Here is a 22,188-nt window from a genome sequence, read left to right on the forward strand (position 1 = left end):
AAAAGGGCCTAACATACTCTAAAAATTTTTGAAAAAGAACAAAGTTGGAGAGTTTCCAAATTCATTACAAAACAATAATAATCAATAGAGTGTGTACTGGTGTAAGGATAAACACGTAAATAAATGGAACAGAATAAAAAGTCTAAAATTAAAATCTAAGATATATGGTCAACTGAATTTTGACAAAGGTGCCAGAGTAAGGGTAAGACAGTCTTTCAACTTTCAAGACATTTCTATGAAAAAATATTAATTTGGGGCATGTGGGTAGCTCAGTGGGTGACTCCGCCTTTGGCTCAGGTCATGATCCCAGGGTCATGGGATTGAGTCCTGTATCAGGCTCCCTACTCAGCGGGGAATCTGCTACTCCCTCTCCCTCTGCCCCTCTCCCCCCACCATGCTCTCTCTCTCTCTCTCTCTCAAATAAATAAATAAAAACTTTAAAAAAATTAATTTGACACTCACCATTATATCACACACAAAAACTAATTCTAAATGAACCTAAACTATAAAACTTCTAGAATAGAGAAAATCTTTGCAACCTTGAGGTAGGCAAGATTTTAGATAAGAAATCAAAAGCAAGAATTATAAAAGAAAAAAATGTAAATTGCACTTCATAAAGATTAAAAACCTACTCTCTAAAAACAGTAACAAAATGAAAAGTTAAGCCAAAGGCTGGAAGAAAACATTCAATATTCTTTATCTGACAAAATGCTTGCATCCACATAAATAAAGCACATTCACAACTCAAAAATAAAAACCAAAAACTCGATTTTAACATGGGTAAAAGAGGGGCACCTGGTTGGCTCAGTCAGTAGAGCATCCAACTCTTGATCTCATGTTGTGAGTTCAAGCCCCGTGTTGGGCATGGAGCCTACTTAAAAATTTTTAATTAAAAATTTTTTAAAAATGGGGTGCCTGGGTGGCTCAGTCAGTTAAGCATCTGATTCTTGATTTCGGCTCAGGTCACGATCTCAGGGTGGCGAGATCAAGCCCCATGTCAGCTCCATGATGGGCCTGGAGACTATTTGGGATTCTCTCTCTCTCCCTCGCCCTCTGCCCCTCCCCCACTGCTGTTGCATGTGCACTCTCTCTCTTAAAAAAAAAAAAAATACAAAAAGCCAAGTAGAAACTTTAGAAATAAAAAATTAAAAAGTGAGAAAAAGGTTTGCACAAACACCTCAAAAAAGATACACAAATAGCCAAGAAGCACATTAAAAGATGTTCAACACCATCAGCCATCAGTGACACACAAATTAAAATCGCAATGAAAAATCTCTACCGCAGAGATCAGTAAACATTTTCTTTAAAGAGCTAGACAGTAAATAGTTTAGGCTTTGTAAGGCATATGCTCTCTCCCAACTACTTAACTCTGCCTTATTAGCATGAAAGCAGCCACAGACAATACAAAATACTATTTATAAAAATAGACATGCAGGATTTTGACACATGAGCTATATATACAGTTTGCTGATCCCTGATCCCACATCCAGGAGGATGACTTAAATTAAAATAACTGACAATACTGAAGAGAGGATATGGAGCAACTAAAAATCTCATACACTGCTGATAAAAGTGTATACAATCACTTTGGTCAAAGGTTTGGTAATTTCTTACAAATTTAATATACTTACCCTATCAACCATCGATTTCTTTCCTTGCCCAAGAAAAATGAAAACCCAGGTTCATACAAAGACTACATGAAACTAAGCAATAAAAAGAAATGGACTACTGATACACGCAACAACAATGAATGATTCTTAAAAACATTATACTGAGCAAAAGAAGCCAGAGAGTAATGTTTGGCTCCATTTATATGAAAATCTACAAAAGACTAATCTGCAGTGACAGAAAGAAGATCATTGGTTCCCTAGAGTTAGGGGGAGGATGACATAAGGAACCCATTTTGGGTAATAAAAACATTTTGTATCCTTTTTTTAAATGTTTTATATCTTGACTGTAGTGATTACATGGATATGTACATGTAGATAGGTATATATACTTGTCAAAACTTATCAAACTCTGCCTAAAATGGCCACATTTTACTGTGAGTAAACTGTACCACAATAAAGTTGATTTACAAATTATTCTAGGAGGGGCACCTGGGTGGCTCAGTTAGTTGAGTGTCCAACTCTTGACTTCGGCTTGGGTCATGACCTCAGGGTCATGGGATTGAGCCCAGAGGCGGGCTCCGTGCTCAGCGTAGAGTCGGCTTGAGATTCTCTGTCTCCCTCTCCCTTTGTTCCTCCCCCAACCCACCCTTGTTTGCTCTTTCTCTAAAATAAATAAATAAAATCTTTAAAAAAATTTCAGAATATTTTTTAAATACCTGAATAAAGTGAGAGACAACAGATTCATCATAAAGAGAGCAATAAAAATAGCAAGCCTCCCCAAATCATTCACTGCAATCCCAATCAATATTCCAGTGAGACTTTTTTGAGGAATTCAATAAATTTACTGAAATTTACATAGAAGAATGAAGGGGTTTTTTTTTTTAAGTAACCTCTACCCCCAACGTGGGACTCAAACTTTTGACCCTGAGACCAACAGCTGTATGCTGTACCGACTGAGCCAGCCAGGTGCCCTGGAAGAATAAAGTTCTAAAACAACTTGGTCAATCTTGAAGATAAGGGTAAAAAAAAAGTGACTCACTGGACCACGTAGTATTAGGACATATCATAATATCATGTTAACATGTCATATTAAAATGGAATGGATGCAAACTTCTGGTACCGGCATAAGAAGAAACAAAAACTAATGGACCAGAAGATACGATTTAGTGATAACCTTATGAACATGTAGAAATTTAATGCACCATAATGGCAGGACCACAAATCAGTAGGGAAAGAATGAACAGTTTACTAGGTAATGTTGGAAAACTGGCTTGCTATACATGAAGAGAAAGGTAACGAGATCTCTACTTAACATTGTATAAAAAGGTGGATTACTGATGGATTAAAGACTTCATATGAGAAGTAAAAGTACTAAAATAGATATAATTATTAAAAAGATAAGTATTTTTATGGCTTAAGGGGCGCCTGGGTGGCACAGCGGTTAAGTGTCTGCCTTCAGCTCAGGGAGTGATCCCGGCGTTATGGAATCGAGCCCCACATCAGGCTCCTCTGCTATGAGCCTGCTTCTTCCTCTCCCACTCCCCCTGCTTGTGTTCCCTCTCTCGCTGGCTGTCTCTATCTCTGTCGAATAAATAAATAAAATCTTTAAAAAAAAAAAAAGTTAAAAAAAAAAAAAGAATATTTTTATGGCTTAAAAGTGGGAAAGGCCTTCATACGGCAAAATCAGTAACTTTGATTACATGAAAATTACAATTTCTTTCTAAAGAGCTCATAGGAGGGGCACCTGGGTGCTTTAGTCAGTTAAGCAGCTGCCTTCAGCTCAGATCATGATCCCAGGACCTTGCATTTGAGCCCTATATCAGTCTCCCTGCTCAGCGGGAAGCCTGCTTCTCCTCCCTCTGCCGCTCCCCCTGCTTGTGCTTGCTTGCTCTCTCTCTCTAATAAATAAAAAATAAATAATTTTAAATAAATAAATGAATGAATAAATAGGACACAGGAAAGGTGACAGAATGGGAGATTATTTGCAATGCCTAAAAACAACAAAAGTTCAAGTATTTAGGATATACAAAGAACTCTTGTAAAAATAAGAAAACAACTATAAAAGAAAGATATAAACAAGTAGTTTACAGAAGAAGCACAAAAACTTTAACAGCTTATGGAGAGATGCTAAAAGTCACTAGTTAGCAGAGTAATTAAAGAGAACTATCATTTAAACTCCTGTTAGACTGATAAAAATTAGGGGGCTAAATGATGCTTAGTCCTGGCTAGAATACAAGGATATATAAGACTCATGACGCAATGATAGTTGAGTCTAGAGTAATGTTCAGGTGAACAACCTGGCACCACTCAAAAAGTATGCATACACTCTTTGATTCAACAATTCAGAAGTTAAGAGAATTTCAGAAAAAGAAGTCCTTGCAGATTTGAAGGGATCTGAATGAAGATGTTCACTGCTGCACTGTTTGTGAGGGCAGGGAGCTGGAGGCAATCAGGGCATCTACCACTGAAAGAATGCGGGGGGGGGGGGGCGTGTAAAATGGATGGAAGGGATGCAAATTTCTGAATATTACATAGCAGTTAGAAAGCATGGAACAAATATACATATAAGAACATGACAGATTTAAAGTATTTTAGTACTTTTTCTTATTTTTTTAATTTTTTATTTTACGGAGAAAGAGAGAATCTTAAGCAGGCTCCATGACTGAGCCTGATGAAAGGCTCAATCTCATGATCCTGAGATCATGACCTGAGTCAAAATGAAGGGTTGAGGCACTTAACCAACTGAGCCACCCAGTACTTAAAAAGTACTAAGTAAAAAATACATGGAACGAAATGTAACACAATACCATTTATATGAATTAAAAATACATGCAAAAAGGCTATGATGTGTCTAACGGAGAAAATACATGTTAGATAAGCTTCATTCAGGCATGACTTCTAGTGCTACTATGAGTTTGATTTTAATGAATTAACAATATATATTAAGATGTCTTTAGACAAACATACATAAAACAAAGTTATATATTGACCAACTGACAAAAATGTTGTGACCAGAGACTCGCAGGCACCAAATCTTTATTTTCCTTAAAGCAATGCTTCAGTATTCACTAATTCAATGTTCATGGGTTCTTACTATACCCTAATTACCATGAATAACAAGCATCAACTTTACATACAAAAGGACGTACACTAAGCACATTTAGAATGGTTAGCTGGTAGAAGTAGAGGAGAAGTAGAAGAGAAGAGAAGTAGAGAAGTAGAAGAGAGGGAAGCAGAGACAAAAGAGAAAAAGAGTTAGGAGAGTCTCACACAAAGCAACAATTTTAAAGCACCATAAAAGAAGAGTGTGATAATATAACTGAATTTGAGGTCTAAATAACTAAACAAAAAAGTGAAAATACGATAACATCGCAGTAAAAGAGGAATTCAGTCCAACCACGTAGATGTGTTCACAAGCATAAAGCAGAAATATAAACTAACAATATCAGAGTGGGAAAAAGGAATCACAGAAATGTTTATAATAAAAGATTAAGATACCTGAGGTATACTGTGTTTTCCATACTTCCAAAACTTATTCTGTGATAAAAGAGACTTAAATTTCTCCTCCAGCGAATCAAGCTCATTATCAGGTAAGAGGCAGAGCAATTTTTTTAATGCCAATAAGGAACAAGTTACAACCCGGTAGAATTTAGCTTCTCTTTCTTCCTCTGGAACCGTTCTTGATGTGAAAAGAAAATAAATATATATAAGGATTGAGAATAAGCCAAACTACGTATTTGGCACTTCTATTTTAAATGTTTTATCATTAAATATCTACTGAAGTTGCTTTATTTCTACATTCTATCTCCCTGTGCCAACCCTCCTCCCTTAAAATACAAACATAAACAGAATTTTATTCACACATTTTTCAACTAATACAAGGTGAAAGCAGATGAAAAGCTGTGGCTTGAAAAAAAGTGTGCAAATATACTGCTCTCAGTAGCAAGATGATTCTAGGAAATAAATATCAGTGCATCTAAGACTATTCTCCATTATGAACTTCTCATAGTTTGATTAGTACATGAAAGTAAATGGGACATTTTACTACTCTTTAAACAGAACTATTCATAGTTCTTCACTATTTCAACCAGACCTTAAAATGATTCCTGCCAGTACTATCAAAAGGTAAATGCAGGAAAAATATAAAAATATTTATTTGTAAAAGAACCAAACACATAACTCCCAGATAATTCAAGTTAAATAGGAGAACAACTTGCAAGTAAAAACACGTAAAACAGCACCTGGCATATAACACTATATTAAGTATTTTCATCTCTACTTTTACAATCCCTTTTTTAAAAAATCTGACCTTGAAATTATCATCTTATTACCTATGAGCGAAACAAATCCTTAACATGAGTTACACAAACAGAACATAACTTACTGTGGGTCACTGAGTGTATCAGGTGTTTCTTTTATAAGATGATCCTGCAGCACCTGGGGGGGGGGGCGGATTCCATAGCCTTGAGATTTTATTGAACTGTCAATGGTGAACAGTTAGAACATAAACCTTATCTGACCTAAAAGTTTTTACCCCTTCCCCAAAAAGAGTAGCAAAATTAAGCAGCAAAACTAAAAGGTTTGAATTTTACCAATTTTTCTTTCCCTATCAATCCCCAAGGTTGACTGCTTTGGGGGTAAAAAGGAGAGGTACTTCTGAACATCCCCAGTACCTGTCAAGAGGAATTTTCCCTTAAATACTCCTGGTCTTTTGCTCCTCCACTCCTCTTGTACATAGCAGTGAAGTAGAATTCCCAATGAGTAAGTTCAGGAGAGAAATTTAGGTTATTTTCCTCTCCGCTCTTTTTGAGCACCTCCCAACCCACAGAGGAGACCACACATTGTGCTCTGCTTCATCATGGAGGAAAGTCTAAGGTTCCATTCAAACTGGGTAAGTCTGCCTACTTCCAGGGTGCAGACTAGGGAACCCACTGTTCCCCTTTTATCAGCAATAACAGGTAACATTTACTTAGCTTTTCCGCATGTCAGGTATTTCTTTAAGCACATTTCATCCATTAACTAAATTAATCCTCAGAACTACTCAATGAAGTAGAATTTTCACTTTAATTGATGAAGAAAAGGAGGCACAGAAACTTGCCCAAGGTCACACGCATAATTAATGGCATAGTCTGACTAGAACCCAATGGTATGACCTGGAGCCTATGTTCTTATAGATAGTATAACGTAGTATCTGTAAGTCTAACATTTCCGTCTTCATTTGCCTAACTCCTCTCTACAAAATTGGTTTTGAACTTGGGGAAGTTCAAACTCAATATCGGCAAGAACTGTGACATAACCAAGTAAAGGGAAAATAAAGGAGGAAATAATCCACATATTCAGTGATCAGTTATCCATCCATAACAAAGCCAAGAACAAAAACCAACCAAACAAAAAACTATGAACAGCCAAATTAGGTTGCCTCAAAATTCATTTTCTAAAACTCCTAGTGTCCCAACTCATCACACTTCACTCTCACAACACTTATCACTTGATATTTTAAATAAACCAATGACTGTTGAGTTAGACAACTCCCTTTGAGAAGATGATTAAAGCCACAAACCCTGTCCCTAGAAAAATAAACTTCGTAAACCTGAAAAATAAAGAATGGAAGAACCGAGAACCTAAACGGGGAACCAGAATGCACACGTGTGTATGCATGTGTGTAGGAGAGGTGTTAGATGGAAAGATCAGATAGGTAAGCCTATTTATATGGCCTTTTGAAGGGCAATTTATGACTATCTATAAAAATTTTAAATGTTCTTATCCTTTGACCCAACCTATGGTTACCAGAAATACTACTATCACTCCCACAGGGTGTGAAGAGATCTATTCAAGAATGTTCACTGAAGCAGTATTTGTTATAATAAAAAACTGAGGGAAACCCCAAATGTTTATTAATATAAAAGGAGTTAACTAAACTGTTGTACATCCATATCAGAAAGCCAACAAAAAGAATGAAGTAGATGTATATACCTGTATTGATACAGAAATAGGGGGGAAAATAAACTTAGATTTTTGATGTATTCTTTCTTCAGATTTTATAACATAAAGCACAAACCTAAATCTTTAAAGGTACTACGACAAAGATTTATAAATTAAAGATGAAAAATTTAAATAACTTAGATTCAATCCAAAATGTTACTTATGTTAAAAATCAAAAACGGTCAATTTTGTTAAACATCATTTTTAAAAGGTCCTCTTCCATTAGGAATATTTCACTTACTTATTCCTAAGGCCAGGTAAAAGGGCTGTCATTATAATATGCCTTATATCCCTTAAATACTTGAGAAAAAAAATAGAGAACAGTTCTAAGAACTTACACTTGTAATTTCATCCTTACAAAATGCTATGGCTTCAGGTTGCTTGCTTGGAGGGAAAGCTGCTTCGAAGGCATCCTTTGCTGCACATGCAGCTGGTGTGTAAGTATCACACTGAGCCATTAGCCAATAGCCCATTAAACTTTTCAAATAAGGAGCCAAGTGTTTCTTCACTTTAAGTATAAGTTTTTCAAAAGCCTGCTGTGTGGCTTCTCGAACCCGGCGATCATGATCCTATTGAAAATACAACGTGGTTTAAAATAGCTCTAGCCCATAAAAATACAAACATAGACATTTCTGGATATGCTATGATGACCCATTAATAAGAATTCACCTATGTGCAGAGCTAAACTAAAATTAGTAAGTTTAAAAATTGTGAGAAATTTGATTAAATTTGATTTTTTCTTTTTCCCTTCTTGCAATGAGATAAAGACTACTCAAGATAGACTCAAGATTAGGCCTTGATTATTGAGCAATTCACACTCACTCTTTTGCAGCAAACAGGCAAAGAAATTAAACTGTCAAATTTTACTATGACTAGAAAGTATCTAGGTAATTCTCTAGTAATTACCTAATTTCTGAAAACAGATTCCCAATACACTTTATACAACTAACATGATCCAATCTGCATAATACTGACATAACATTTTATAATCCTCACCAAAAATGATCATATAAATTTAATAGTCCCCATGACTTCAATTATAACAAAAAAAAAACCTAGTGTAAGTTTTTTAATACTTACAAGTGAAATTTTGCAGAAAATTCTTGGCCAGTATGGAAGAACTCCTTTTACAACTTCTGTGTCTCTCTCTGTACACATGGTTCCAAATTCCTGCATAGCCTAAAAATAAATTAGCAACATTACTAAGGATCAACAGTCACAATATTGGCTATTGATTATATTTATTCTGTTCTAGAAGCTTAGTCTATTTTGTGTAATGGGAGAATACACTGCTTCTGTTTATGTCATGGGACTTTAGAGTTCCTTCACACATACTATGATAGAAACTTTTCATTTTCTAAAAAAAAATAAAATGTATACAAACAAAAAACTCCATTTAATATTATAGGGTCAAAATTACATTCTCTAATGGGAAAACCCATACACCTAGTATTTCGAAGTGGTTCAAATATGTGCAGAACAACAAACTAATTTATAGCCCAGAAGATAAAAGGTAAAAACTAAGCTTAAGTCTATATGCCAGAAAAAAGTACAATTGTAAAAGAACTTATTAGTGATAAACAATTGCTCATTTTTCTTTACATAAAATATACCAATGACATTTTGTTCTAACAAAAGGATTTTCTTGATCATTTTTGTGAAAAACATAAAACTTGCTTTTAATTTTGTTGTGACATCTTTCTTAGAAAGTTTCCGCAGCACCATTCGGAAATCAGAATCTACAAGACTGTCAATTTCTTCAGCTCCTTGAATAGCAGGAACATAGCCTAGGTCACTCTGAGATGTTCCAAAACCAATAAATCCAGGCACCGTTCCCTGTTCTTTGGCAAGCAGTTCTGCAGCTCGGCCACTGTTTGAAGGCTGATAAGAAAGTTGGGAGAAAAAAAGTCAGAGTCCAGGAAGTGTTCAAAATTTAACTTTGAGTTCTTGTCCTTGACAATTCTCAGAGAGGAACAAGGTTTTATTTGAGAAGTTTTTAAAAAGATTTTATTTATTTATTTCAGAGAGTGAGAGAGTGAGAACACAAGTGGGGAGAGAGGCAGAAGGAGAGGGAGAAGCAGACTTCCTGATGAGCAGTGAGCCTGACACGGGACTCGATCTCAGGACCCTGGAATCCCAGGACCCGAGCCAAAGGCAGATGCTTAGCCAACTGAGCCACCCAGGCACCCTTATTTGAACTTTTTAATCCTAGCCTAAGATTTTATCTACTGCAATGTTCCCATCACCAAGAACCTATCAATAATGATCCTAGTGTTATTTCCTGGTCCGCTAAAGATCAGAACAATGTTAGTTAAATTGGATACAGTCCATTAGTGGCTCACGATATCAACTTAATGGGTCATGACAGCATTTCAAAAAAATAGAATAAAACTCAGAATGCATCACTGTGGTAAGAATAAGTACTATTTTGTAAAATTTTTAATTTCCAAATTAGTATAAAGAGTATATATACACACATATGTGTACTATGCAATGATATAAAATTAATTCACACATGAATTACATCTTTTCATTCATCCATTCAACAAATATTTATTAAACCACCACCATGGGACATGTCTAATGATAGCTGTTTCTAAGATTAGGAGTTCCTTGAGGGCAGACACACTCATTTCCACATACTCAAAGGTACCCTAACTTCTTTGAGCTATAATGGATACAAATTACATTACTATGGACATAAAATCAATACAATGGTTATGATACAAGATACGCTCCTTTGAAACATAGTCAGTAGTCTGTTAGATGGATACTTAATATAGTAGCTTCCTAGTGCAAAAAGTTAAGGGATTGGTTGTGACAAAAAAAATATTTAAACTGTTGAAAGAAAGTACCATATTTATTGTCATCTAATAGAAAAATACCTCTGGGACGCCTGGGTGGCTCAGTCGGTTAAGCTCCGACTGTTGGTTTCAGCTCAGATCATGATCTCAGGGTTGTGAGACTAAGCCCTGCACTGGACTCCGTGCTCAGCACGGAGTCTGCTTGAGATTCTCTCTCTCTCCCTCTCCCCCGGCTCACACGCACTCTAAGATTTTAAATAAAATCTTGGGAAAAAAAAAAGAATAAAATGCCTCAGTTCAATGTCCAGGATGACATTACAATCCATTTAAATTCACCTGTTCCTTAAAAAATTAATTAATTAATTAATTAATTAATTCACCTGTTTCTGATGTCTTTCTATGAGTGGTTGAAAGGGCCATCCAAATGTGTGATTCAATTTGCTCATACTTAGCAAAATTGTGTTTGGAAAACTCATTTGTCAAGAAATAATCTGGACTACTTTCTAAACTGAAATGAGTGACCAGAAATGAAAATGATAACCTGAATTACACTTTTTTTTTTCCAAAACAGTAGCATTTAAGACTGATTTCAAAAAAGGTTCTCTATTTTAGAACTTTCTTAAAATGAACTAACATTATTCAGTTCACCTTTCTCAATACTGGTACATAAATAAACAGCTACAATAGAATTTAGTGAACTATAATACATTTCTGAAAACTAAATATGATAACAGTAGGACATCAGAATTTTATCTATAACATCATTTATAAACAGTTTTATTATAAAACAGAATAATGAAATAGTATAAAAATTAATGCTAAAAGCTAAAGGAGTCAAGGGGTGCCTGGATCGCTCAGTTGGTCAAGCATCCCACTCTTGATCTCAGCTCGTCTTGATCTTAGGGTAGTGTATTTTAAAAAAAAGGAAAAAAAAAAAGCTAAAGGAGTCAAGACTGAATTCTGAACTGACCTGAAATATCCAAGTTGATAGTGATACCTTCATACAGAAGAAAAGGTATCAGATTTCCAACTTCCAATTTTAAAGCAACAAATCATTTCAAAAATATACAAATTGTATCTTTTATTCAATGTCTACTTTGAGTTTTAAAATAAAGTTACTGTTTGTTACTTCCTCCACTGCATGTTAAATGCTTACACCTATAGTTCAAAAATTAAGAACCTTCATTCTATTTCTGGAAGTTAATTTTCTTATACTACACCTACTTCATTCTTTTGTACCTGTCTTCTAGAAGTAGTAGAGGTGGCAATCCTGAGTCTAGAGTTTAAAAGCCAAACTCAGGAAGACTTACAAGGTCTTTCCCCATCTGGCCTTAGCTTTTCCCACGCTTATCTCCTGACACTCTTTTCTTCCCTTGTCACAGTTCCTCCCCTCCTCTCCCAATTTTGCTACCACCACTTATATTCCAGTCCCAAAGTGAATTCCCAGATCTCTGAGTATGCTATGCCTTTCACGATTGGATCTTTGTGTAATCTTTTCTCTCCACCTGAAAACCTTTTCTTCCTTTTCATTGCCAGACAAACTTCTACTCATCCTTCAAAACACACTCTTGTTTTCAGTGCTTGCCTCCCTCAGGTCAATTACCATTCTTTTTCTGTTCCCCATTTTCTTTCTACTCATACCTATATCATAATTCTTTAATATATTATAATCATTTGCTCACTTATATGTCTACCATCAAATTAATAGTTCAAGAAAAACAACTGTCTATGATCTTTGAGTACATGGCATTCAGTACTCAGTCTTCTGTTGAATGAAAGAATGCCATTCTAAAGTTCCAATCTCAATTAAGCAACTTCCCCGAGCTACATGAGTTTAGGTAAATTAATTTCTCTAAGCCTCAGTACCATCATCTGTAAAATGAGACAAGAGTATTACTTGGGTTGTCAAAAATTAAACGTAAATTTTTAAACTATTAAAATTGATTCCAGCAAGAATCACCAAAGGATGCTAAAACCATTAGATGAAAGTCTGTGAGAGAACAGATTATTCCCAGTCTCAAAATACCATTCCCTATGTTATCTGTCAATAGCCAATAGAAAAAGATACCTTTACAATGGACATCACCTTAACCAAGTGATTAAATGACACCAATAATGGGACAAACAAGCATCATGTGCACGCTGATGCACTGAAGATGATACATCATCTATGAAGCATTCCTGTCAAAAATTGTTGAAACTGAAACTAACCATAAGGAACAATTAGACAATTCTAAATTAAGCAAAACAATTGGCCTAGACTTTTCCAAATTGTCCCTGTCGTAAAAGAACTGCCCTCAAAAGAAACAGAAAAGAAAAGAAAAAAACCCTACAGGAAAACTACCTAGAGCTAAATGATTAAATGAATGGAATCACTCAATCCCTGATTGCATCTTAGGTGTTTTTAAAAATGCTGTATCTAAAAACAATTTATAGAGAACATTACTGAGATGACTATAGGGATCTGATTACAATGTTTTATATTATTAGACAGTAGTAGCATACTGAAGTTAAATTTTCTGCATGTTGTAATTGTTCATGGTTATGAAGAAGAATGGCATTTGTTTCAAATGTACATGTTGAAGTACTTAGGAGTTAAGTGTCATGATACATACAACTAATTCCCATATGGTCCAGCAAAATACATATATTTAGAGAAAGAAAACAAATGTGACCAAATATTAACAACTAATGAATCTAGGTAAAAAACATATGGCTTGTCAGTCTAATATTTTTGCAACTTATCCTCGTATTTGGAATATTTTAAAAAATAAAACAAAAAATTGTTTAAATAAAAAAATTAAATGAGAATGCAAGTAAAGTGCTTAACACAGTACCAGCACAAGACAAGTTACTATTATTACAGTTGGTACTATATACCAAAAACAGAGTAAGTGACAGATCTAAGAAAATGTTGTACTAATATCACTACAATTTAATCAGAAACAGGAAAAATGCACTCTCATAAAATTGGACTGTGCCATAACAAGCCTAATACCATAAAAATATATCATTATAACATCCCTAATCATAAGTTTAATCCACTTCGGGGTCTTCTTTACACAAGTATTTAGGGGCACCAGGGTGGCTCAGTTGTTTAGCATCTGCCTTCCACTCAGGTCATGATCCCAGGGTCCTGGGATCCAGCCCAGAGTGGTGGGCTCCCTGCTCAGTAGGAAGCCTGCTTCCCCCTCTCCCTCTGTTGCTCTCCCTGCTTGTGGCCTCTCTCTCTCTCAAATAAATAAATAAATAAAATATTCTTAAAAAATAAGTAGTGAGCTTCTACTATATGCTAGTCATTGTTCCAGACTCCTAGGACAACAGCCTTCATAAAAACACCTGCATTCATAATACAGCTCAGTGAAGCAAGACAGTAAATGAAGAGAGACAGTAAATTACATAGTATGTGAGAAGTCCTAGGTGCAAAGGAGTAAAATAAAGCAGGAAAGGAGCACAGGCAGTGGGAGGAGGGCTACAATTTAAAATAGGGCGATCATGACAGACCTCACTGGGTTGTCTCAGGCAAAATTTGTAGCCGCCTAACAAAAGACCGTTAGGGAGCCTGTCAGGCAAGGTCAAGGCTCGGTGAGGAGGTCAGTGTGGCTGGATGGAGAGAGCGAGGAAGCTGAAGATGGTGCCAGAGAAGGGAAGGGGCCAGAGGCTGACCACATACCATGTATACCATTGTAAGGGATTTGGCCTTTACCCCCGAGGAATGTGGGGAGCCCCAGCAGGTTTTTGAGCAAAAGAGCGACATGACCCGAGATGCCTTGCACACCAGGCTCATTTTAAATGCTCTCTACCCAACTCCCTTGTTCCCAGTGCCACCCACCCCCACCCCTGCTAGCCCGGCCAGGTAACCTTCCAGTTGAAACGGATACTGAACCATTTCTTAATGGAAATTGTAGGGTGTGTGCTCGGGTGGAGAGAGCTCTGGCATGGAACATCTTTTCTCTCACAAATCCCCAATCTGCTCAGAGACAACCCACCCGTTCGAGGACGCATATACAAGAGAGGTCACACTCACACGCAAACACACGCCTCCCTACAGCTGTGCTCCACACGCCCTCCGGACGTGCGCGTGGTAGAGCCAGCTGCTGTGAGATGAGGACTCCCGAGTCCAACGAGCCCCTCCGTACTCACCCTCAGATTCCCCTTGGTCCGCTGCTTGTTCTTCCCGCCCATGGTCGCGGTCTCAGACGCACTCTCAGCCCTCAGCCCCCTGGTTGACACGGCCGGGCCACAACTTCCGGCCCCTAGCGCCGGAAAAGGGCCGACTAGAGCGACTTCCCCAGCCCTCCCCTTCCGCCACCCACCCCACCCTCCTGCTGCCCCACTTCCGCTCCCGCCTCCAGCCGCGTCCCTCCCCATCCGCCGGGGGAAACGTCACAACTAGAGCCACGCCTGCCTGAGTGACGTCATCCGTGCCCAATAGGAAGATATGCATGAACCCTGAGGCTTCAAATCCTGTCTTTTCCCGCTTTCTGGGAGCGGGATTTGTTTCCCTCTTAGAGGGTAGGAAATTGGGATGACCCGTAGTAGGAGCATTTTCACATAAAGGTAGCAGAAGAATGACATGGTAGTGGCTGTGAAAACTGGGAAATAGTTGACCTAAAATGCAATCACTAGCATCACCTGGGCGTTTACTAGAAATGTCCAGGAGCCTCTGGGTGGCGCAGTTGGTTAAGCCACCAACTCTTGATTTCTGTGCTGTTGGTGATCTGGGCATCATGGAATTGAGCCCCGCCTCTGGCTCTGTGCTCAGCGCGAGTGGGCTTCATAGTCTCTCACCCTCTCCCTCAGCCCCTCCTGCTTGTGCTCTGTCTCTCTCTCTCTCTCTCAAATACATAAATAAATCTTAAAAAAAAAAAATGCAGACTGTCAGGTCCACCTTAGGAGTGTTGAATCTGGATTTTTTAAGAAAGAGCCTCCATGCCCAGCGTGGAGCCCAAGGGGCGGGGGAGGGGTGCTGAACCCAGGACCCTGAAATCAAGACCCGAGCTGAGATCAAGAGTCAAAAGCTTAACCGACTGAGCCACCCAGGCTCAGGTCTGCGTTTTGAGTGTACCTATAAAATACTCTCTACGCTACTCTGATGCCATACTTTCAGACTGTTCCTCCTAACTTTCCTTTCTTTGGTTTTCTTTGATGACTCATTTGCTTCCACGGAGTTTTCAAATGTCGAATATTGGAGTCCCACAGGATTCTGTTCAGGCCATTTGCTCTCTTCATCCATAGTTTCTACCTATGCAATTCCATCCATATTCACAGCTTTTTGCCTAAATTTATATGCAGTCCAGACCTTTTTACAACAAAGACCGATGTACACAATTTCTATTAGAAGGCTTAATTTGAATGTATTTTGGGCACTCAAACTCAAATTCATCAAAATGGAATTATTTTACCCCATGCTTTGTTGTCTTGTATTGTCTACTGTGGTAAAATGCACCACAATAAATTCACCTTCACAAGCCACACTTGTAGGAATAAACCTTACTATCACTCTCTCCCTTGTACCTCTATTCAGTAGATTATCAAATCCTAACAACTTAACCCCCTAAGTATCTTCCAAATGTATCCACATTTCTTTTTTTTAAAGAGATTTATTTATTTATTTATTTATTTATTTATTTATTTATTTATTTATTTCTGAGAGAGAGAGAAAGATTGAGAGCAGGGGAGGGGTGGAGGGTGAGAATCCTCAAGCAGAGGGAGAGAGAGAAGCAGGTTGAGCCCAGACGCGCTCGATCCCTGCACTCCAAGATCATGCCCTGAGCCAAAGGGAGAGGCTTAACTGCCTGAGCCACCCAGGTGCCCAAAGATTTTGTTTTTAAGTATCTCAAAACTATCTCAAAAGCTCACTTGAACGGATACACATGAAGAATGGCTAAAAATATTTTGAAAAGCAAACAGAAAACAATTATTCATCCTAACGAACTTTAAAATGTAACGTATTGCCACAACAATCCAAACAGCATTGGTTAGGAATATATAGTGAAACAGAATGGCACATTCAGAAGCCCACCTTCAGGTTCTGCTAAAAGCGGCATCTCAACCCTCTGAAGAATGTGGATTGTCCAACAAATATCATTGGAACAACTGGTTACTTTTTGAGGAAACAACTTAAATACCTATTTCATGCAGCACTCTAAAATGAATTGCTGATGACTGAACATTAAAAATGAAGCCATAGATGTTGCATAGAGATAGACACATATGTCACAAAAGTACAAAGAAATGTATGGGAATGATAAATACTTTCAGGGTGGGGTTAATCTGCCAAGGATTGTTGTAATAAGCAAAGGTACTCAAGCAGATTTCAACTACACTGGTAAAGTTTTATTTCTTAAACTGGGTTGCAAGACTATGACTGTTCATTGTTTTATTCTTTTTACCTTTTTGTACAAGGTAAATAGGTATTCATGGATAAATAGAATGAATGTTGCATATCTTTTTCACAAGATTTTTTTGAAGCAATCTCCACACCTAACATGGGGCTTGAATTCACAGCCCCAAGATCAAGAAAGATGTTCTACTGACTGAACCAGGCAGGCACTCCTTTCACAAGATTTTTAAAACAAACAAAATTACAAGATTATATAAATAGATATATTATATTATTATCCTGGAGTAGGAAAAGTGTTGGGGAAGGTCATGGAAAAGAAATAACTCCTGGTTGACCCATAAGCTGGACCCAGGCACTGGGGGGCTCCTCGCCCCCCGTCTACCCCCTCCCTTGAAATGTGGGTTCCATTTGCCTTTCTTGCTCCCAGAGACTGATCCAAGGACCCAGCCTTGAGGTAATGATGTGGTGTTAAAAACTCCTGCAAAGTATATGTGACTGAACCTAGTTAAAACCTCTTTACATAAACTTTTTTTTTTTAAAGATTTTATTTATTTATTCGACAGAGATAGAGACAGCCAGCGAGAGAGGGAACACAAGCAGGGGGAGTGGGAGAGGAAGAAGCAGGTTCATAGCGGAGGAGCCTGATGTGGGGCTCGATCCCAGAACGCCGGGATCACGCCCTGAGCCGAAGGCAGATGCTTAACCGCTGTGCCACCCAGGCGCCCCTCTTTACATAAACTTTTAAGATTTGGTGGGCTGGTGTGGGGACTCATTCATCTTGCTGCCACCCAAGAAAGCCTCCTATGTAATTTCCCTTTGTTTATTAAAACTGCCACTTAACAGGGGTCAATGTCTCAAGCTATAAGGTAATTAGTATGTCACAATACATGGTGTGGAGGTAAGATGGACTAATGGGAGAAAGCTGCTTGTTTTCTAAGACTTTTTATAATACCAAAAGGCCTAAAACTGGATGAATATTTAAAGAAATTATTAAAATACAGAAAGATGATAAACCCTGAGTGTATTTCTTTTAAGCCTAAGTAAGTGCATTGAAAAGGTAAGAATATAATATTTTGGTATTGTAGATCCCAATTATTTATTTACCTGGGTCAGATTTATTAAACATTCTCATCATACAATTAATAAATTTTAGATAGCAGACTTTCTTGATTATTGGGCTTTGGTTTTACGTTTTGCAACTCTGAAAAAGTGGATTTATTCTGCTTGCATTGTCTTCATCGCCAACACATACAGAATAAAAATCATACTAAGTAAATTTAAAAAAATATGTTATTTTTTTATTTGACAGAGAGAGAGAGAGCACAATCGGGGGAGCAGCAGGCAGAGGGAGAAGGAAAAGAAGGCTCCCCACTGAGCAAGGAGCCTGATGTGGGGCTCAACCCCAGGACCCTGAGATCATGACCCAAGATGAAGGCAGATGCCTAACCAACTGAGCCACCCAGGCACCCTGGCATCTTCTAATTTTGTACTCACTTGATTGTTCCTTTAAAAAATAAAGCTTATTTTCTCTATTATTCTGCCTAAAATATATTATCATTCTTTAACAGAGAGTTGTTGAAAATGTATTCCAAATTACCATAATATGGCTTAAAAAGGCAACAAGGAAATATGACTACCTCCCTGAAGCAACAAAAATTCAAGTTTTGAGATCAAAAGGCAAATAATAAAAAAAGATTAGAGTATTCTTAAAGTGCACAATAAACAAGTTTCCACCAAACATGACTCCCTCTAGTTTTGCCACTCAATGCACAAATTTTGTTCAGGCATATACCTATAACAATATATAATCATGATTCTAGGAAAGAGAAACTCATTTTTAGTTCCAGGACAAAACATCCAATCAGTAAAAATCACAGAAGGTGGGACGTCAACTTGGTCCATGGGTGGGTAAGTGACCTAAGTTAGCAAATTGGACCGAACAGAAGGGCCTTTATAAGATGCTGGGAGAAAAGGATTTCTTCTTTTCCTTCTACAGAACAACAAAGATTCCCGGGCATATTTCAAAACTAAGGGGAAACAGCTTAAGGCTAAGGCTAAAAATATCTTGTTTCAAAAGCATCTTTATTTCCCCCTATGATTCTCCTGTAAAACAAAACAAAACAAAACAAAACAAACAAAAACCACATGCCACCTAGTACTCTGGAGTGGCATGCCTCTTCCTTCCCTCCCTGCCTTCCCAGTGGAGGGGGGGAGGTGTGGCCTCTCAGATTACACCTGGGAAGCTCCCCAAGGTTTTGAACCAACAGAAAGCCTTCCCAGATGATACTCCAAAGAACGAAAACCATAAGAAAACTACTGATGGATTTAAATACATTAAATTAAGATTTTTTTTCCTATGTCAGAAAAAAACAAATAGACAAAAGGAATATCTGTAACATTAACTAGGGGCTAATATGCTTGGTGTTAAAAAAATGCTTACAAATAAATATTTTTTTTTAAAGATTTTATTTATTTATTCGACAGAGATAGAGACAGCCAGTGAGAGAGGGAACACAAGCAGGGGGAGTGGGAGAGGAAGAAGCAGGCTCATAGCAGAAGAGCCTGATGTGGGGCTTGATCCCAGACCGCCGGGATCACGCCCTGAGCCGAAGGCAGACGCTTAACCGCTATGCCACCCAGGCGCCCCACAAATAAATATTTTAAGGCTGCCCATTTGAGTAAAAATAAGTAAAGCATAAATAGGCATTTACCACAAAGGAAATATAATTGACCCACACTAAAAGTCAAATTGAAGTAACATAAAATGTAGATTTTTCATCTAAAAAAAAAATCACAAAATAATAATAATGTTTTTAAAAATCTAGACAAAAGGAAATTTCAGAAGAATTGAAATTTTCACTTCTTAACCCTTCATAAGAGAAATTTGACAAGAGAAACCCAGGGCTTAAGAGTGAATTTCCACTTTTGGAAATCTAACATGAAGACATAATGGATGCTCAGAGTAGCTTTGTTGATTGGAAAACAAAAACAAAAACAGAACAAAACAAAAATGGAAAAAGGTTATCATCTCATTGATTAGGGAGCAAAAGACAAGCTGAGGGCAAAGCAGAAGACTACAGCACAAAAACTGCAACTCCCATCCCTGGGAAATGTGTGACATTCCTCAGGCATTCTTGACTGCCCAAGAACAAAGGAGAGGAAAAAAACAAGTGGTTAACTGATACAGACCACAGTCACGTAGGACAGGAGTCTCCATCAGTTTGCAACTGTCTTAATGATTTAGAAGGAAAAAAAACCAATCTCCAGGAACCTATAGACTCAGTTTCCTGGAGCCCTAACGTCACTCTCCCCTCCGTAGGATACAAAATCTTATATAATCAGTCACTCCTCACAACCCAGTGCAGCTCTTTCTGCCCATGGGTCCTGTCCCTGTGCTTTAATAAAGCCACCATTTTGCACCAAAGACTTCTCAAGAATTCTTTCTTGATCATGGGCTCTGAACCCCACCACTCCAAACCACAACATCATAATCAAAACAGTGAATTGCTGAAATACAGTATACTCAGCTATATACAATGCTCTTTGAAAATGTTGTCAAAAAACCTGTCAGGGAGACTTTTAAAATCTATTGCTTAGTGAAAGAAGGCAGATACAAAACAGCATGTGCAGTATGATTTAACTGCTTAAAAAAGAAAATATCACATATACCCATAAGTAAAAATAATATACTAGAGGGGCGCCTGGGTGGCTGTGGTTAACTGTCTGCCTTCGGCTCAGGTCAGGATCCCAGCGTCCTGGAATCAAGCCCCAGGTCGGGCTCCCTGCTCAGCGGGAAGCCTGCTTCTCCCTCTCCCACTCCCCTTGCTTGTGTTCCCTCTCTCGCTGTTTCTCTCTCTGTCAAATAAATAAAAATTTTAAAAAATGATATGCTAGAAAATAAAATGTAAAACCAAAATTTAATATTATCTTCCTGGGGGCGGACTTCTGAGTGGGTTTTAAATCCAGTTAGTTCTACATTTCCTGTAATAATCACCTTTTCTAATAAAAATGTATTACATACATATGGGGCTGGGGAGAGAGAGAGAAGAGATTTACAAAATCCAAACCGCCAAAATGCCTCGGGAAGGAAAAATTAAGCCTCCACTTAGATAATTCCCTGGTTAAAATCTGGAGACATGGCAGTCCTCGACTGCACCACCAGGGTTTCAGGGAGCAGAATTCCACCAATTCTCCCGCTATAATAGCATCCAGGAACCCCCAAAAGACTGCAGATTGAGGCCTTTTTTCCAAAAGATAATGAGCAGTTAAAAAAAAGAAAAGGCCCATCTGGCAGCACAGCCACACCTGTCTGGCTGAGAGATCCCTACCTGAAGGGCAAGTCCGCAGTCTAGCAGGACAGCCGTGGGTCAAAAGCCTCTGCCCCCCTGCTCCCACATTCACAACGCCCCCAACCCAGGCTAGTAGCTCCAGGACAAGTCAGTGAAGGTGCGGCATCTGCGCTAGGCGACGTTAGGTCCCTCCCAGCTGCGCCAGGTGCGAGCAGGCCGCGGTGCTCAAGCTGCTGGGCCCGCGAAGGCCTAAGTGTCAGTCAAAACCCCAGAGCGCTTGAAAGCCCCTGGGGAGCCAGTGTCAGCAGGTAGCCAGTCACTCCCCTTTCACGCTAAGCTGGAACCTTCCCTATGCCTGCTCTGCTCCTTGAAGGGATCTGACTTTGATATTTGGAGGGGATGGCAAGAGATATTAAGGACTACATCCCTCCCCCATCCTGATGGGAGCAGATTGCTATCTTGTGCTTAACCGAAAGGCTTACAGTGCCCCTTTGCAGAATTTTTATGGGTTCAGATGGTACTAAATAGTTGTAATCGTTGCAGGAGCTAGGTGACTAGCAAATACAAGTACGTCAGTCTTTAAACGCCATAAGCTCTTAGCTGCCTTGTGGTCTTTATGGAGGTCTACAAATGACATATTCTGTTGGGTTTCTCTAATATCTTATTATTTAGCTTTCCAAAAAAGAAAAAAAAATCTCTGTGTAACAATTTTTATATTAGTGCTAAAAGTGATCATCAGTTCTGCACAGGAGCAGATGCAGTTTCGTTTTAAAATTCAGTTTATCAAATTAATGTGCAAATGACAACACAAGCTTTGACTTTGTTAGCCCAACTTCAACTAATTTGGGTTGGTGGGATTAATTTTACAAATTTACAATATTTTTAAAAATTTTACTTAATTGTTTAGGGCACCTGCGCGGCTCAGTTGGCTAAGCGTCTGCCTTCAGCTCAGGTCATGATCCCAGGGTCCTGGAAGTGAGTCCTGCATGGGGCTCTCTGCAGCAGGGAGGCTGCTTCTCCCTCTCCCTTTGCCCCTCCCCCCTACTTGTCTGCGCTCTCTCTCTCTCAAATAAATAAAATCTTAAAAAAAAAAGTTTGTACAAGAATTACTTTTACAAATAAAAGTGGGCACGTGGCCAATGTTTCCTGCCCACACT

At 38.2% G+C, this 22,188-nt stretch overlaps 1 protein-coding gene across 2 annotated transcripts in view; it reads right to left on the bottom strand.

Annotated features, from left to right (window-relative positions):
* The window catches only part of LTN1 (listerin E3 ubiquitin protein ligase 1), a 64,482-nt gene extending 49,796 nt beyond the window's left edge, over positions 1–14,686 (bottom strand). For both annotated transcript variants that reach the window (XM_045785481.2, XM_045785480.2), the window contains exons 1-6: positions 14,540–14,686; positions 9,270–9,473; positions 8,673–8,771; positions 7,931–8,161; positions 5,995–6,047; positions 5,109–5,289 (exon numbers count right to left, since the gene is read on the bottom strand). In XM_045785481.2, the coding sequence (XP_045641437.2) occupies positions 5,109–5,289; positions 5,995–6,047; positions 7,931–8,161; positions 8,673–8,771; positions 9,270–9,473; positions 14,540–14,581 (810 nt within the window). In that variant the 5' untranslated portion in view covers positions 14,582–14,686. The remainder of the gene's footprint in view (positions 1–5,108; positions 5,290–5,994; positions 6,048–7,930; positions 8,162–8,672; positions 8,772–9,269; positions 9,474–14,539) is intronic.
* Positions 14,687–22,188: the final 7,502 nt, after the last annotated feature.

Source organism: Ursus americanus, chromosome 4 (assembly GCF_024610735.1).
Source record: "Ursus americanus isolate L20-20 chromosome 4, mUrsAme1.1.p, whole genome shotgun sequence".
In the NCBI taxonomy this organism is placed as follows: Eukaryota; Metazoa; Chordata; class Mammalia; order Carnivora; family Ursidae; genus Ursus; species Ursus americanus.